Source organism: Typopeltis vanoorti, chromosome 2 (assembly GCF_054136105.1).
Source record: "Typopeltis vanoorti isolate ZY-2024b chromosome 2, IOZ_Tvanoo_1.0, whole genome shotgun sequence".
In the NCBI taxonomy this organism is placed as follows: Eukaryota; Metazoa; Arthropoda; class Arachnida; order Uropygi; family Thelyphonidae; genus Typopeltis; species Typopeltis vanoorti.
This window is the reverse complement of record NC_143550.1, coordinates 158,026,516-158,045,281: the sequence shown is the minus strand read 5'-3', so window position 1 is coordinate 158,045,281 and position 18,766 is coordinate 158,026,516. Positions and strand designations below refer to the sequence as shown.

The 18,766-nt window shown below is 37.9% G+C and overlaps 1 protein-coding gene across 1 annotated transcript in view; it reads right to left on the bottom strand.

The window, feature by feature from the left end:
- LOC150109564 (protein Obscurin-like) overlaps positions 1 to 18,766 on the bottom strand; it is a 1,271,613-nt gene that overhangs the window by 813,889 nt on the left and 438,958 nt on the right. The window contains exon 35 of the mRNA XM_090402667.1: positions 3,797 to 3,975. Coding sequence (XP_090258793.1) covers positions 3,797 to 3,975 — 179 coding nt within the window. The remainder of the gene's footprint in view (positions 1 to 3,796; positions 3,976 to 18,766) is intronic.

The following is an 18,766-nucleotide window of genomic DNA, read 5'->3' as shown; positions in this document are numbered from 1 at the left end:
AAAAGATTAGTAGTATTTTATGTTATCATTGGTAATTTTACTAGAATTTTACATAGTATTGTTTGCTTTTTGTTTCTTGGTGTGTCTGTGTGATTTTGGTGTGTTTTCTGTGTTATTTTAATTATTATTTTTAAGATAAGATAGCGTACATATGGCACCGATAAAAAAAATGGTGGCCAGGTCGCCATGTTCGTTGAAGAGTTTCGATATAAAAGCGTTTATGCAATACGCTGTCTGTGAGATATATGCTTTGTGAAGAGTGGTGGGAGTCTGGTTAGATGGCGATAGTGGAGTTAATATGTGCAGAAAGTGTAAGGAGAATGAGGATCTCAAGCGTGTTTCAGGTGGCGAGAATGATATCGTTAAAGAAAGTCAGAATATAGAAAATAGTGATGTGATAAGGAATTGTGAGATAGTACTAGATAGGTGTGAGAGCATCGTTGAAAGTGTAAAGGAAGGTAAAAATACAGAATGAATGGATGATTTAATTGATAATGAAAATGGTGAGATAGATGCAAGTAGTGAAATCGCACGGTTGAGCAGAGCAATACACAGAGCAAAGCGGCAACTGAAGCGTATCGAAAAATGTGTGCTGAACGTACCTACTAATAAACGGCAAAAGTCTGTTACGAAAAATAAGAGAATATTCGTAAACGTAAATAAAATGAAGGAGCGATTGCTGTATGGAGATTTCCTATTAAAAGGTGTGATAGTTGAGAGTTTGATGAAATCATACCAGCTGGGTGCGAACATAAAGGACGTCAGGAAATCTATTCAAGTGCAAAAACAGAGGGTGAAAGAGATGATAATCGTGGCAGGAACAAATGATTTGAAAGAAGACAAAATGGCAATGATAGAGGATGTGAGGGGATTACTTGAGGTAGCAAAAGAGAAGAGTGAGAGAGTTAGGATGGTGAATATTTTGCTGCAGTATGGCAGTGAAGTGTTTAGAAGGAGGGCCATAATTGCCAATGACTTTATGCGTGGGTTATGCATGGAGAGTGGTGTGGAATTTGTGGATGTGTGGAGTGAGTTCGATGGGCGAAAGAATTTATATAAGATGGATGGGTTACATTTGAATGGATTTGGTGTACGGAGGCTTGAAAAAGTGTTGATGAATGAAGTGGAAGTGGATGTACAGACTTAGGAAAACTAGATTTATTAAGGGAGAAGGAGTAGATATGCAGACTTTAGGGAGGCAGTTGAGTGTATGAATGAGTATAATATGCCCAAGCGAGTACGAAGGACAACAAATCAGAATGGGATAGTTAGTATAAGGCATCAAAGTAGGGATGGGACTAATGGGCTTCTGCAATTCATGTACACTAATGCCAGGAGTATTAGGAACAAGAAGGAAGAGTTTTTGGCCTTGGTTGGCACTTCCAAGCCACAGGTTGTTGGAATTAGTGAAACATGGCTGGCTGAAGATGATAAAGCTAGTGGGATTGAATGCGACGGGTACAGTGTTCAAGAATGACAGGGAGAATAAAAAGGGGGGTAGGAGTGTTACTCATGATAGCTGATGAATTGCAGCCAAGGAGTATAGAAGTTGAACTGCAGGATAGAGAAAAGAGCACATTTGAGGCTATTTGGTGTGAGATTGAGGCTAGCAGAACAAAATATACAACTGGGTGCTGCTATAGACCAGGTGATGGAACAGATGGTGGGGATATTATGCATAGGCAAATAGAAGAAATGGGTGGAAGGAGGGTAATTATTATGGGTGATTTCAATTATGGTAACATTGACTGGAAAGAGGAGAGGGCACATGGGAGGAAGGAATTGGATTTTATGCGGTTATTAAGGGACAAGTATCTGCGACAGCATGTAGTGGAAAATACTAGGGGACAGAGAGCGCTTGACCTAGTAACTGCATCTAGAGAATGTGGCTGTAACGAATATGACCATGCTGCCAACAATTGGTGAGAGCGATCATAAGGTGGCTTGGGAGGTGGCTAAAGGAGTGGAATTTACAATTAAGACAGGGTACATGAGGAATTACCGGGCTGGTAAGTATGGCAAGCTAAGTAGTGTGCTTGGCTCAGTGGTGGTGCCAAGGCATGTAAAACTACAAGGGCTGGATGTTGATAGTGCATGAGAGGTGGTTAAGCAGTGTTTGTATACAGTCAACCATTGCAGGAGTCAATGGTTGACTGTATACCAAGAGTCCGAATAATAAATCAAGTAGGGGTTAAATGGATGAATAACACTATTAAGCTTGAGCTGCAAAAAAAAAGAAACAATTGTGAAGGGAATTTAAAGAGAAAGGTGACCAGCAGGTGCAGGAAACAGTATAAAGCTCAGGCCAGGATGGTAACAAGGGTGGTAAGAAAAGCAAAAACGGATTAAGAAAGAAAATTGGCCATGCAGGCTAAAGAGAATCCCAAACAGTTTTTTCAATATGTTGCAAAAAGGAAAAATGTTCATGGCAGAATGATTTTAAAAAATGCTGAGGGTAGGGAGGTAACCGAATCATTCGATATAGTGGAATTACTGAGTGAGCACTTTGCAAGAGTACATCATCCAGGCGGTGACATTGCAGAAATGGAAGAACCAACAGCTTATACTGGAATTGTGATGAATGAAGTAGAGGTAAATAGTCTATTACAGAACCTCAATGTCAATACATCTGTGAGATTGGATGGTATACCAGCTCGTGTCATATGTGAAGCGGCTAAAGAATTGTCAGTGCCCTTGACCATTTTGTTTAATTTGAGCCTCGGGTCTGGGTCAGTCCTAAGGGGGTGGAAAGAGAGGAAAATAGTTCCACTGCATAAAGGTGGTTCCAAAGCTGCTGTGGAATTACCAGCCAATTAGCATAACAGGATTCATTATCAAGCTCTTGGAGAAAATAGTCAAGAGGAAAATACAAGATTGGATAGATGAAAATGGGATACTGTATCGGGGACAGCATGGTTTTGTGAAGGATAGGTCATGCCTCAGTAACTTGCTCACATATTATAACACAGTGACGACTGAACTGGATAAGGGTAATGAGTTTACAGTGATTCTACTGGACCTTACCAAGGCCTTTGACAGGATACCAAATGGAATTCTAATCAGTAAATTGCAGCATATGAGGATGGATATAGGGTTGCTGAGATGGATAGGAGGGTGATAGACAGAGAGATATCGGCGAGTGGTTTCAGGAGTAGAGTCCGCAAGATGGCCTGTGACTAGTGGTGTGCCACAAGGATCTGTTCTTGGACCACTGCTGTTTAATTTGTTCATTAATGATATAGGAAAGGATCTGAGAGGAACAGTTCATTTGTTTGCAGATGATGCAAAGTTGGGTAGGGCAATAGTGAATGCAGATGATGTCAAAATTTTGCAGGATGATTTGGATAGATTGGAGGTGTGGGCTAAGGAGAACAGGACTGTACAATTGTACAGTTATGAGGATTGGCTGAGAGAATGTGGACTGCAGAGTTTGGTAGATAGAAGGAGAGGTGATATGACTGAGACTTTTAAACTGTTGATAGGCAGTTATAGGGTTGACATTGGGGAGTTCTATTGCTTGAGGGAACGGAAAGGAGCGAAGACGAGGGGGACATCCCCTAGAAGTTGTAAAAGGAAGCTGTGAGCAAGAAGGTGAGGAGTGGTTTCTTCATATGGAGGGTGGTTGAACCATAGAATGCATTGCCTGATACAGTGGTGAGAACAAGAATGGTCAATGAATTCAAGGAGTGGTATGATAGACTTTGTGTTTCCTAGGAAGGACCTCCCGCGATGAGTCTTTTGACTCCATGGAGGCCTGAATAATAATAATAATAATAATAATTAAATTAATTTATACCTTTGATTTTCAAATTTCCACTAGAGTTTTCTTCACCATATTCATTCTTAATCTTGCATGAGTATTTTCCACCATCATCTTTGGTGACCTTTTCAATAATTAGGGTAAATGAATTTGAAACTTCCTCTTTTAACTTAACATGTTTTCCATCTACAGTAAGTTCTGCTCCATCCTTTGTCCTAAATAAAAAACATGAAAGATATCAATTAACTACTAAAAAAAAAAACTTTCCTACATTAACTTTGAATATTATGGCTATAGATTCTAATTTTAATTCTATCCTAAAGGTGGCAGATAATCTGAAATGGAGCACTATTATTATTATTATTATTATTATTACCCCAAGACCTCGTGGAGTCAAAGACTCATCTGGGAGGTCCTTTTATCACACACACAGCTCATCATACCGTGCATTGAACACATTCAAACTCCTTGCAGACACCACACTCTCATGCAAGGCATTCTAATCATTCACAACTCTGCATGAAAAAAACCTGCCCCTCATTCTCCTACTTACACCTTCTTTATACAGTTTCCAGGGATGACCTCTGGTTCTCACCTCAATCTCTTACTATTTTCTGTAGAACTTCTCCACTTGATTGTATAACAACCCCTTACTAACTTGTAGGTCTCTATCATATCTCCCCTCTTCCTCCTGTCCACCACACTCTGCAAATTACATCTCCTCAATCTTTCCTCATACTCGACATTCCAGAGATCAGAAACTACCTCAGTCAGTCGCCTTGGGACCCTTTCCAACATCTCTTCATCCTTCTGAAAACCAGGTGATCAAATCTGGGCACAATAGTCCATGTGGGGCCTAATCAAAGCCTTATACAATGGAACAAGAATCCTCCTACTACTACACGTCAGTGTCCTCCGCATCATTACCAGAAGCCTTTGTGTTGTCTTCACAATTTCGGCTATGTGTCCCCTAAATTTCAGATCCTTATCCACTATCAACCCTAGATCTCTTATTTCTTCCAACTCCAAAAATATATCCTCACTAAGTATAAATTCTGCATCCCATCTTTGTTTTCCAAATTTAAAACATTACATTCTGCAACATTGAATTCACATCTCCATTTCCATGCCCAATCACTCAATTTATTCAAGTCTTCTTGTAAGGCCACAACATCTTCACTACTCTTCATGGTTCGTCCCAACTTTGCATCATCTGGAAAAACTGAATATCGCCATCCAAAGCTTCACCTATATCATTAATATACAAGTTAAACAGTAATGGCCCCAAAACAGACCCCCTGAGGCACTCCATTAGTGACTTTCCTTTTCCTGGATATCGCTCCCCCCCCCCACAACTTGTTGACATCTATCAGATAGCAGGTCTGAAATCCAATGCACTAATCTAATATCCACCCCCATCTGCTCTAGCTTGACTATCAATTTATCATGAGGTACTCTATCAAAATCCTTTACAAAATCTAAGTATATTACTGTGTATCCTTCTCCTCTGTCCAAGGAAGCAGTCACTTTATTGTAATAAGCAAGTAGATTACTAAAACATGACCTTCCTTTAGCAAATCCATGCTGTCCATTAAAAAAGATAATACCATTGTTGTCAACCCAACTTTGGAACCTAGTTCTCACAAGCTTCTCCAACAACTTAACCAAACACCTGACACACAGATAGGCCTATAGTTTGATGCTTGAGTTAGATCACCTCCTTTATGAAGTGACACAATTTTGTCCTCTTTCCACTCCTTAGGGACTTGACCGAGTGCAAGACTCATATTGAAAAAATATGTCAAGACAGGTGTCAACTCCCTGGCATATTCCTTCAGAATACGTGGTGATATATTATCAGTCCCACAGCCTTATTAACATCTAGTTTACTCAACTCCCCATACACCTCTTGCTCACTTACAGTCAGTCTCTCCTCTCCATCATCTACTGCTCTCAATCGCTCGATGAAGTCACATTCACAAGATTGAAAGACCTTTATGAATTGCTCATTAAATATCTCCACCACACATTCTGCAACAGCTGTCTTTATACCATTTTCTCCAATCAATGTCATCCTTCCATAATCATTCTTTCTTTTGCCTGCTACATATCAAAAGAACTCCTTAGGATTCTTTTTTAGGCTTCATTAGCTAACTGTTGTTCATACCTCTCTTTTGTAGTTCCACATATACCGTTTTCTCACAGGGGTCCTCGCACTGCTGGCAACCACCCAGGTAATCACCTCATGGTCACTCTCACTAATTGGTGGATGATTTGACACCTCATTTATAATTACAATCTCTGATGAGATAACCAAATCCAAGACCCTCAATCCTCGTGTGCCCTCTGTTAGATACTGTCTGAGGTAGTTATCCCTCAAAAACTCAAGAAACTCATTTTCTTTACTTCCAGTTGCTATCTCATCATTTCAGTCTATATTGTCATAATTAAAATCACCCATAATGAACACCCTTTCCTTATTTGCTTGACTAATTTGATTATACATTTCAATATCACCACAATCCACATTACCAGGTCTATAACAACATACAACCTAGTATTTGATTCCATTCACCTCTATCTCACACTATACAAAATCTACCTTACAGCAGCAGTCTCTCAAAACCACTGCCACTATTCCCTCTTGGATCTCTACTTTATATTTACATAACTCTTTCTCTATCATCAATAGCACTCCTCTCCCTTTTTACCCCTTCTATTCTCATAAAACACATCATATCTTTCCATCTCTATTCCTGTCAGGATGTCGTCCTCTTCCAACCATGTCTCACTTATTCTGACAATCTTTGGGTGAACAGACACAATTAATGCAACCATTTCATCTGCCTTATTTCTTATACTTCTAGCATTTGTATACAAACACAACAGCTTATTTCTGGATCTACAGCTAGTTCCACTGAAACCACTCACTCAATGTGATCTCTCTCCATGCTCAACTTGTGCCATTTCCCTTTCTGCTTATTCGTTTTAAAACCCTTTTCAATTCTGTTTCCTCTTGATCCTAGGTTATCCCATTTCTTTCCTGTCTACACATGCTCTCACCTTCTCTCGTAGCATCCACTTTCTCACAATGTGTATCCCTGTCCACCCTGAGCCTCCCCGTTTCCCTGCTCCTCTTGCACACCCATTCTCTCATTTTCTATACTCATACCACTCACTTCCTCATTCATAACCAACTCTTCAATCTCTCCTATCTTACTCTTCCACATCACTTCCTGCTTGATCTGATTCATTCTCTCTCACTCTACTCACCTCTCTACCTTTCAGCAGCAGTCTCTCCAAGCGACTCACACCATAACCACTCAAATGCAGTCCATCGCTCCCATTCAATTCACTTCTTCCTTCAAACTCATTCCACACATTAACAAACTGTACTCTGCCTATAGTGGTAAAATTACCACTGGTAGAATTATAGGTGGTAGACTGGTACCACTGGTACACTATAGGTGGTAGAATTACCGCCTATAGTGGTAAAAAAGTTCCATAGTTCTATGTTTGGTCTCTAGCGGAATTAATTAATTCCTAATTTGATTCTTTAAAGATACTTATGACATTAGGATTATAAAATATATACACGTTTACACAAGAATATTATTTAATTTGCGAAATATTTCAGTCTGAATATTACAGACCATCTTTAGTGGAATAGTTGTAAAAAACAAGGTAGAATACGAACAATTGATCATTCACAAATAGAACGAGCCACGTGATGTCATATCACTAAGTATTAAAAGAGTAAACTTTTTTTTATCAGAGTCATGATTAAATTAAAGATATTAATTCAGAAATTCATATGAACAAGCTTGATTTAATAAGAATTACAATACTTTGGACCATATTCACACATTAAGGCAGCTCATCGAAAAATCAATTGAATACAATAAACCCTTATGTCTGGCCTATACAGACCAACCACGAAAAAGCATTTCATTCAGTTAAAAACATCTTCAACACTAAAAGCTCTTGAAACCCAGGGAACTGAGAAACCATATATTGAAACACTAAAACATATTTACAATAATGCAACTTCTGTAATTAAATTATATAAAAAAAAGTGAAAAGTTCCCAATACAAAAAGGCCAGCAAGGCGACATCATATCTCCCAAATTATTTACAGCTGCACTAAAGGATGTCTTTAGAAGCCTTGATTGGAAAACAGAAGGAATAAACATAAATGGAGAAAGGCTGCATCATCTGAAATTTGCAGATGATATTGTCCTAATAGCAGATAATCTTGAAGATCTGGAAGAAAGGCTAAATCAGCTAAATGAAGCCTCCAGAGTAATTGGATTAAAAATAAATAGAGAAAAAACAAAAATAATCATGAATAAATATATTAACCATAGAACTGTCAAAGTTGAAAACCATGAAATAGAACAAGTTACTTCATATGTATATTTGGGCCAATTGTTATCCTTTGAAGAGTGCCAAAGAAAAGAGATTGAACGAAGAATTCACCTTGGATGAATGGCTTATGGGAAAATGAGAGACATATTAAAAAGTAACATCCCTATGAGTCTAAAAAGAAAAGCTTTTGACCAGTGCATACTTCCTGTCCTAACATATGGATGAGAAACATGGACTTTAACAGAAGCCCTAAACAAAAAGCTGAGAACAACACAACATCGCATGGAAAGAAGTATGCTAAAAATAACATTAAGAGATAGGAAGACAAATACCTGGATAAGATCACAAACAGGTGTCATGGATATTGTAAAATACATTAAACAGGCTAAGTGGAGATGGCCTGGCCATATTGCCAGATGCAGTGATGGGAGATAGACTAGAAAAACAACAGAGTGGAGACCAATGGATGGAGCAAGACAAAGAGGAAGACTGAGAAGAAGGTGGAGGGATGAACTGGCATAATTAAAAGAAATTTTAGAAAACAAATGACTAAAGAAACTCAATTAAGATTACATAATATGAACTCTAAAACAACTCTCAAATTCGGAAGTGAAACTTAGATTCTAAAACAAAGAAACAGACAAAGACTGGAAACAGTACAGATGAAGTTTCTAAGACCTCTCATGGGACTCACTATATTAGATAAAAAGAAAAATACAGATTAGATACAAAAAACATCAAAGAGAGATTAGATATAAAAATCATCATTGAAGAAATAGAAGAATAACAGCAAAATTGGCTACACCACATAGAAAGGATGAATAACAACAGGATTCCTAAACTAGCACTAGAATATAAACCTACAGGAAGAAGAGACTGCAGATGTCCAAGATTAAGATGGAAAGATCATATTCATCTGCAGAGAAGGAACAGACACATAAAAAGCCTATACCTAAATTGCTCAGAAAACGATGATGAGAAATGGGGAGAGAAAGAAATAGAGAAAATGAAGTTAGCATTTAATTTAACAAAAATCTGCTGAGCAAAAACTTAACATGTTATTATTATTATTATTATTATTATCATCATTCAAATTCAAAATTAATATAGATTTCTTGTTCAATTGCTTATTCAATTTTAGTTCCTTATTTATGTATGCTGTCCTGCTTGGCTGAGTGGTTAGCGTATCTGCTCTCCAGCCAAAAGGCTGCGGATTTGAAGCCTGCCATAAGCATGGATGTTTGTGATTGTGAAAATACTAATGGTGGTGGACAGTAGATGGCATTGGTGTAGATCAGTGATGGCGAGCCCATGACACGGGTGTCAGCACTGACACACTTAAGGGTTTCAGGTGACACACCTTGGATGTTGAAAGATATTGGTATTCTGATGAAAAAACTGCGATAAATCATGTAAGATCGCTCTCAGTTAAGGCAAAGGTAGGTTTCGGTTCATTGAAAGAATTACATTCTATAGTTAGCCTATTTCTATTTTATTTTGTAACTAGCCTATAAACAACAAGCAGTTTAAGTTTACATTTTCTTTCTTAATCATTATAATTTCTGCATAGCCATATGATATTATAAAAACTTATAAAAATTATTATCAATATTATATGATACAAACTTATAAATATGTGCTTTATATATTATAAACTTAAAGTTTTCATTTGACTTCTGTGTGAAATTCGTTCATCCATGCATGCAACGGAAAATCTGTCGATGTTATGTTTGGCACGATCAAGTGCTTTGAGAATAAACCAAAAATATTTCAATGGGATTTAGAAAGTAACAATTTTAAGTGTTTCCCAAGAGTGAAAATTTTTTTAACAAAACCAGCCCCAAAAATCGGGAACAACATATCAACCAATCTATCGAAGTTCTAAAGTCAGTAACTGAGCAGTTTTCTTCTAGATTTGAGCAATTTCAAATGTTGGAACAAACAATCCAATTCATAAAGTATCCTGATGAAACAGAATTCATGGATCTTATTAGATGGCTTTGAGTGGTTGGATTTAAATGATCTAGAAATGCAACTAGCCAACTTCCAGTGTAATCCTATCTGGAGAAGAAAGTTTATTGCTCTTAGAAATTAATTAGAAGAACTTGAGCGGGAACATCTGCATGATACCGCATGTAAAAATTCAGACTGTGAAATTCTAAGCGTGTGGAATAGCCTTCCCGAAAACTTTCATGCTCTTAAAATCTTTGCTAAAGCTCTTCTAACAATTTTCTCTTCTACGTACTCTTGTGAAACTCTATTTTCTGCCTTAAATAATATTAAATCGAAAGGGAGAAATAGATTGAGCAATGATTTGAGCGCTGCCTGTGTAACATTAAAATGTACACACTATAGCCCTTCTATAAAGCAACTTTCTACCAGTACTCAGCAACAGAAAAGTCATTAAATGTAATGTAAAGTTGTAATTTCACTTTATTTAATTAATTGTATAAAATGAATTCATAGATTTTATATCAATGTCCTATTAAATAAATAGCCTAATATGATATGTATAAGTCACCATCTATGATTATGTAGTTAAATTTATAATGCATGTATGCAAGTGGCACATCAACAATGCCAATATTTAAAAAAAAAAAGATGTTTGACACACCTGGGTAAAAAGATTCGCCATCACTGGTGTAGATGATGCAATTCACTTTAATTGGTGGATTGAGTGGTGGAGATGGAGAGTTTTAGAGTAGGTCCCCTCCCTCAATGAGTTTTGGACTCCTTGGAGAGGTCACGTAATAATAATAATAATAATTCATTTAGTTTAACTTTTAGTATTTCTTAAAGTTTGCAAAAACTGTTTTAGTAATCAAACAAAATATCTAAAAAATTTTCCAGATCTTTGCCAGATTGTCATCATTTTACTATATTAGTTAGTTTTTTAAATTCTTGTAGATAGGCTAATATGTTGTTTACTCATAATTATTATTTTTCAGAAAATAACAAAGTATACTAAAATATTAAGTATAAAAGACTTCAATTAATATTTTCCTATATTTTGGCAATTGGGTCATCTTGGCCGTTGGACTGACAATCTTAGAATATATGCTACCCAAATTTGGGGCAGTCGCATGCAATCAAATTTGTTGAGATTTGGAAAGTTTTTCAGGGCTGAAGCAGATTTGAGGAATAGTCTTTCATGTTTATATTTGCTGTGGTGTAATAGAGTGGTCTTCTTCAGCATATCCTGTGGTGGGTGTCCGAAACATGGTCATAAAGTCCTGAGTGGCTGTATTGGCGGAACCGGATGTAGTCCTTGTGTTCAGATATTCTGATATTGGCTGTCCTGCCTGTTTGGCCATAGTATTAGGACTTTTAGTAACTCATATCATAACCTCATCAAGTTTACATTTCTACTGAATGTCCTTTACAGCACCATCTTATGAAACCAACAGAATGCTACTGGATATAATATAATTTTTGTCTGTAAATTGCATGTATTCTCTGGCTGGTTTATCTATTTTGAAGGATGAAAAACCTGAGTTCCAGGGAGGAAAAACCTTTCCACTTCTGTGTGGGACCAACTAACTTAAATTTTTTTTTTATAATAAATCTATATACACAAAAGGCTGAAAAAAAACATACAGCACCATGTGTGAACAAGGTTATGGGAAAAGAAGGAAGCAGTTGAAGATTGTAGGCTGTGGGGAAGATAGACAGAGTAACAGAGGCTGTTCCAAAAAATAGAGAGAAATGGAATGAAAGTAAAGGGAGTGATGTTATTTCAGTAGTTTTGAAACTGGGCAGCAAATGAATGTTGAGCAACAGCTGCTTGTGATGTGGCCAGTTAAGAAGAGCATTGCCCATGAAGATGCCTATAGAAAACACATAAGGTAATAAATTAAAAAAAACATACAGCACCATGTGTGAACAAGGTTATGGGAAAAGAAGGAAGCAGTTGAAGATTGTAGGCTGTGGGGAAGATAGACAGAGTAACGGAGGCTGTTCCAAAAAATAGAGAGAAATGGAATGAAAGTAAAGGGAGTGATGTTATTTCAGTAGGTTTGAAACTGGGCAGCAAATGAATGTTGAGCAGCAGCTGCTTGTGATGTGGCCAGTTAAGAAGAGCATTGCCCATGAAGATGCCTATAGAAAACACATAAGGTAATAAATTATCTATGAGAAAGTGTGTGGAATGAATCTGTGTGTGTGTGAGAGAGAGAGAGAGAGAGAGGCATACTGCATGAAATGACTCATCAAAGTTAAACAAAGGACTAATGGCCTCCAATCATTCAATAAATAAACACACTTAGTTAAGTACACATTTACTTAAAACAGTCAAATTTAAGTAAATTAATACTGTAACTAAATATAAATTCCTAATATTAATAAAAAATAACTTATCTTCTTCCTTGTTTTACCTTTGTCTCCCTCTACTCTATGAAAAATCACTTCCATGTTAATCTGGTAACAACCGCTCGCCAACTTATATGTCTCAATCACATCCTCTCTTCTTTAATGTACAAGTTAAACAAAAATGATCCCAAAACAGATACCTGTGACACTCCACATTCCTGTTTTCAGATACCACTCCTCTATACACAACCTGCCAATATCTATCTGGCAGCCAATCAGCTGTCCTATTCAACAGTCCATTAACTAACCCCATCTGTTTCAATTTAGCTACCAGCTTGTCATGTGGCAGTATAACAAAGGCCTTCGAAAAGTTTAAGTATGCCACTGTATATGCATCTCCTTTATCAACCAAATTTTATACATAACCTTTTTTACTTAAGCTGACCTCCCCTTATCAAACCCATGCTGACCATCATAAAGAATACTGCTATTATCAACCGATTTCTGAATCCTAGTGCTGGGTTGATAACTTCTCTAACACCTTAACAACAACTCCAGACACACAGATCGGTGTCTATAATTTATAGCCTCAGTCTTATTCCACCCCCCCCTTTGCAAAACGAAACCATTTTTCCCACCTTCCATTCCTTTGGGACTTGTTAGACTAGTGCTAAACAAGTGCGCAAAAGGTGTCATTAATTCCTTAGAGCATTTCTTCAAGATGCATGGTGATATGTTGTAAGTCTACTGCCTTACTGACATCAAGTTTACTTGATTCCTCATATACCTCCTGTTCATTCACAATCAGCCTCTCCTCTGCCATACCCTCTATATTCCAGCTTCTCATAATGTTGCCTTCACTAGAATGAAATACACAGATATTTTGCTCATTGAGTAATTCAACTATATCCTCTGTGTTGATTACTAACCTGTCAGTGTCATTAACTTGTATCATTCTTCCATAGTCATTTTTACTTCTATTACCACATATTGAAAGAACTCACTAGGAGTTTTCTTAGCTTGATTAGCTAATTGCTTCTGATACTGCACTTTTGCTGCCTTTACCAATGTGTCACCTTCCTGGCCTACTCTTTGTATTCACGCAACTGATTATTACCAACATTCACTTATGTTGCTTGCCTCAACCATATTTTCTTATATGAGATTTCATTCTTATTCTCTTCATTCATCCATTTTACTTCTTTTCACCTTTGGAATACTAGCGAAAAGATCAGCAGCAGTATATCACGTTGGTGGAACTGTACTCCAGGAGATTGACGAGGCCAGGGATTTGGTGGATAGGGAGTTGAAGTTTAGAGGACACATCGCAAAAGTTGAAAAATCAGTTCATCAAATCACTTGGTTGCTGAAAAACACTTTAACGAGCAGAGGTTATCGTCCCTCTGTATTGAGCCTTGATAAGACCCCCATCTAGACTACTGTGAGAAATTGGTTGATAGGTGGAAAAGGGGTGATATGATTGAGACATTCAAATTACTGAAGGGTTTCTATAAGATTAATTCAGAAGATATTTTTGAGAATAGAACTGGTAGTGGGAGGACTAGGGGCCATCCATGGAAGCTTGGTAAGAGTGTGGTTAGCAAGGGTGTTAGATGTTGAAAGTTTATTTTTTCACTTGGTTAGAGTATAATAAAATTAGTTTAATCCTTTATCCAAGTGTGAGCAAACAAAGTTTGCGCCTGAAGTATCTTCAGGACTAGGGTAAAGTGATACAACACCAGGGCAACTCGTTGCAAAGGTGGAGAAAGCTACCAACACTCCTAACTCAGTATCTCCTATAATGCAAAACACATCTCCTTGCGGATATGTCTAATGTTATGCATTAAAGGAAGGACCACTACCCAGACTAGTTTCGACCTTTATTGAGGTCTCTTCAGTGGGAGCCAGGCCCTAGTGGAAATACCAGGCAGAAGCATTAGCAGGTCATCTCTACCTATAGGAGTTGCCAAATGGTGTGCCACCCTTTTTTAATAAATTACTCTGGATTTAGAGAAAGATGTTGAAAGTTTATTTTTTCACTTGGTTAGAGTATAATAAAATTAGTTTAATCCTTTATCCAAGTGTGAGCAAACAAAGTTTGCGCCTGAAGTATCTTCAGGACTAGGGTAAAGTGCCACCCTTTTTTAATAAACCTTTGCAACGAGTTGCCCTGGTGTTGTATCACTTTACCCTAGTCCTGAAGATACTTCAGGCGCAAACTTTGTTTGCTCACACTTGGATAAAGGATTAAACTAATTTTATTATACTCTAACCAAGTGAAAAAATAAACTTTCAACATCTTTCTCTAAATCCAGAGTAATTTATTAAAAAAGGGTGGCACACCATTTGGCAACTCCTATAGGTAGAGATGACCTGCTAATGCTTCTGCCTGGTATTTCCACTAGGGCCTGGCTCCCACTGAAGAGACCTCAATAAAGGTCGAAACTAGTCTGGGTAGTGGTCCTTCCTTTAATGCATAACATTAGACATATCCGCAAGGAGATGTGTTTTGCATTATAGGAGATACTGAGTTAGGAGTGTTGGTAGCTTTCTCCACCTTTGCAACGAGTTGCCCTGGTGTTGTATCACTTTACCCTAGTCCTGAAGATACTTCAGGCGCAAACTTTGTTTGCTCACACTTGGATAAAGGATTAAACTAATTTTATTATACAAGGGTGTTAGAGTTAGGTTTTTTTACTTGGAAAGTGGTAAGTGAGTGGAATAAGCTGCCAGAGTCTGTTGTGGGTGCTATGATGGCGAGTGAGTTCAAGGTGAAGTATGATAGATACTATGTGAATGTTGAATAGTTGTTCTTGACATGATGTTGGGCCTCCCTCGATGAGTCTAAGGACTCCTTGGAGCCGCCCATAATAATAATAATAATACACTCAGACACTGCTGCTATTAAACAGCTCTTGATCAATGCCTAAGCAGCATCTGTCTCCTTTTCACTCAATTTGTCTTTTTAAGTTATAGCTCCTATTTGTCTCCTAAGCTTTTCATAATTACCAACCATGTAGTTCCATATGTGTCGCTTCTTCAGAGATGTTCTCATATGAGTGGCTACAACCCAGGTGATCACTTCATGGTCACTCACACTAACCAGGGGAAAATTATACACTCCATTACTGATCACATCTTCTGATGATATAACTAGTTTTAAGGCTCTTAACCCTTGTGTATCTGCTATTACATATTGCCTAAGATTGTTGTTCCTTAAGAATAAACTCAAGATATTCATTCTCCTTATTCCGATCAATATTACCATAATTGAAATCACCATTAATGATGATCCTTTGCTTGCTCACTAAGCCAAATTGCCTATACATTTTATTGTCTCCACCCTCCACATTTCCCAGTCTATAGAAATATCCAACCAAATAAGTTATTCTATTAACCTCCACCTCACACCATACTGCTTCAAAGCCAGCACCACTTTTTTCCCCTGCATGGAAATTCCTCCCTTATCATCAGCATCACTCCTCCTCCTCACTTCTTGCCCTTCCTATACTATAACATTATATCCTTCCATTTATATTCCTGTCAAGATATCATTCTCATCCAACCATGTTTCACTTATTCCAGTTATTTTGCGGCAAATATACTTGATCAATGTAACAATTTTATCTCCCTTATTTCTGATACTCTTGGCATTCATAAATAAGCATAACCCTTCATCTTGACTTCTCCACATTTGCTCCTATCTGCTCACCCTTACCTTTTGTCCAATATACTCCCCCCCCCCCAGACTCAACTATTCCCCCATTCCAGATCATTCCATTCCTATACATGCATTCATTACTGCATTCAGAATCCGATCTCCTTACACTATGTCTCCCTGGCCCACCCTATTTCTCTGTTCAACTTGCATTCTTGTTCTCACATCTTATTCCACATGTACGTCTTAATGAAAAATTTTCCATATTTAACAATCTCACAATAATCAAAACTGCACACTCTCTCTTTTCATCTGGAGACAATATAACTAAATCACTAGATCCAGCAGTCTTGAACTCAGAGTCTCTTCCATCACATGCTGTTCCATGTAATGATTTCTAAGTTAGCCAATAAATTCCATTTCTTCCCGCCATGTGATCTCTTTCCTCCTTCCAATCATTGTCCCAGTTGATGAAATTCCAACAACAATTACTTGAGTTGCAGTTATTATGCTAATTTGCTGAAGCATGTCTTCAACATCATCACTTGCACTCCTGGCTTATTATTATTATTATTGTTATTATTATGGGGAAACTCCAAGGAGTCCACAGACTCATTGAGTGAGGCCCTAACATCATGTCAAGAACAACTATTCAACATTCACACAGTATCTATCATACCTTGTCTTGAACTCACTCACCGTCATAGCACCCATAACAGACTCTGGCAGCTTATTACACTCATTTACCACTCTAAAAGTAAAGAACCCAGCTCTAACACCCTTGCTAACCACACTCTTGCCAAGCTTCCATGTGTGGTCCCTAGTCCTCCCACCACCAGTTCTATTCTCAAAAATTTCTTATGAATTAATCTTATAGAAACCTTTCAGTAATTTGAATGTCTCAATCATATCACCCCTTTTCCGCCTATCAACCAATTTCTGTGACCCTCAAATCTTCAACCTGTTCTCATAAGGTTCATTCCATACACCTGTTATCATCTTGGTCACTCGACTCTGGATCCACTCCACCTCCTCCCCATCAAGAAGAAACCCTGCAAAAAAATCTAAGCACAGTAGCATAGATGGAGTCTTATGAAGGCTCGATACAGAGTCTCTGCTTGTTAAAGTATTTTTCAGCAACCAAGTGATTTGATGAGCTGGTTTAGCCACTTTTGCAATGTGCACCCCCCCCCCCTCCCAAACTTCAACTCCCTATCCACCAACACTCCCAAATTCTTGGCCTTGTCAATCTCCTGGAGTACAGTTCCACCAATGTGATATACTGCTGCTAATCTTTACACCCCAAAATGCATAACCTTACATTTTGCCACATTAAATCGACATCCATTCTCCTTAGCCCAGTCCTCCAAACTATCCAAATCATCGTGCAAAATTTTGACATCCTGTGCACTCACTATTGCTTTACCCAACTTTGCATCTTCAGCAAACAAATGAATTGTTCCTCTCAGATCCTTTCCTATATCGTTAATGAACAAATTGAACGGTAGTGATCCAAGAACAGAACCCTGCGGCACACCACTAGTCACAGGCCGTCTTTTGGACTCTACTCCCGAATAAACCACTCTCTGATATCTCTCCATCAACCACCCTCCTATCCATCTCACCAACCCTATATCCATCCTCATATGCTGCAATTTACTGATTAGAATTCCATTTGGTATCCTGTCAAAGGCCTTGGCAAGGTCCAGTAGAATCACTGTAAACCCATTACTCTTATCCAGTTCAGCCGTCACTGTGTTATAAAACGTGAGCAAATTACTGAGGCATGATCTAAACTTCACAAAATCATGCTGTACCCCATACAGTAACCAATTTTGATCTACCCAATCCTGTATTTTCCTCTTGACTATTTTCTCCAAGACCTTGACTACGATTCCTGATATGCTGATCGGTCGGTAATTTACAACAGCAGTCTTGGAGCCTCCTTTATGCAGTGGAACTATTTTCCTCTCTTTCCACCCCCTTGGAACTAACACAGACCCGAGACTCAAATTAAACAAAATGGTCAAGGGCACTGACAATTCTTTATCCGCTTCACATACGACACCAGCTGGTATACCATCCAATCCCACAGATGTATTGACATTGAGGTTTTGTAATAGACTATTCACTTCCACTTCATTCACCACAATTCCCATATAATCTGTTGGTTCTTTCATTCCTGCAATGTCACCGCCTGGATGATATACTCTTGCTAAATGCTCACTCAGTAATTCCACTATATCAACTGATTCGGTTACCTCCCTACCATAGGCAATCTTTAAAATCATTCTGCCATATTCATTTTTTCTTTTACTTGCAACATATCAAAAAACTGTTTGGGATTCTCTTTAGCTTGCATGGCTAACATTTTTTCATAATCCGCTTTTGATTTTCTTACCACACTCATTATCCTTCTGGCCTGCGCTTTATACCGTAAATGTGCTTGCCAGTCAACTTTCTGTAGCTAAACTTTCCTTAAATTCTCTCCACAGTTGTTTCTTTTTTTACTGCTCAAGCTTAATGGTGTTATTCATCCATTTAACCCCTACTTGATTTATTATTTGGACTCTAGGTATACAGTCAGCCATTACCTCCTGCAAACACTTCTTAAGCACCTCCCATGCACTATCAACATCTAGCCCTTGCAGTTTTACATGCCATGGCACTAA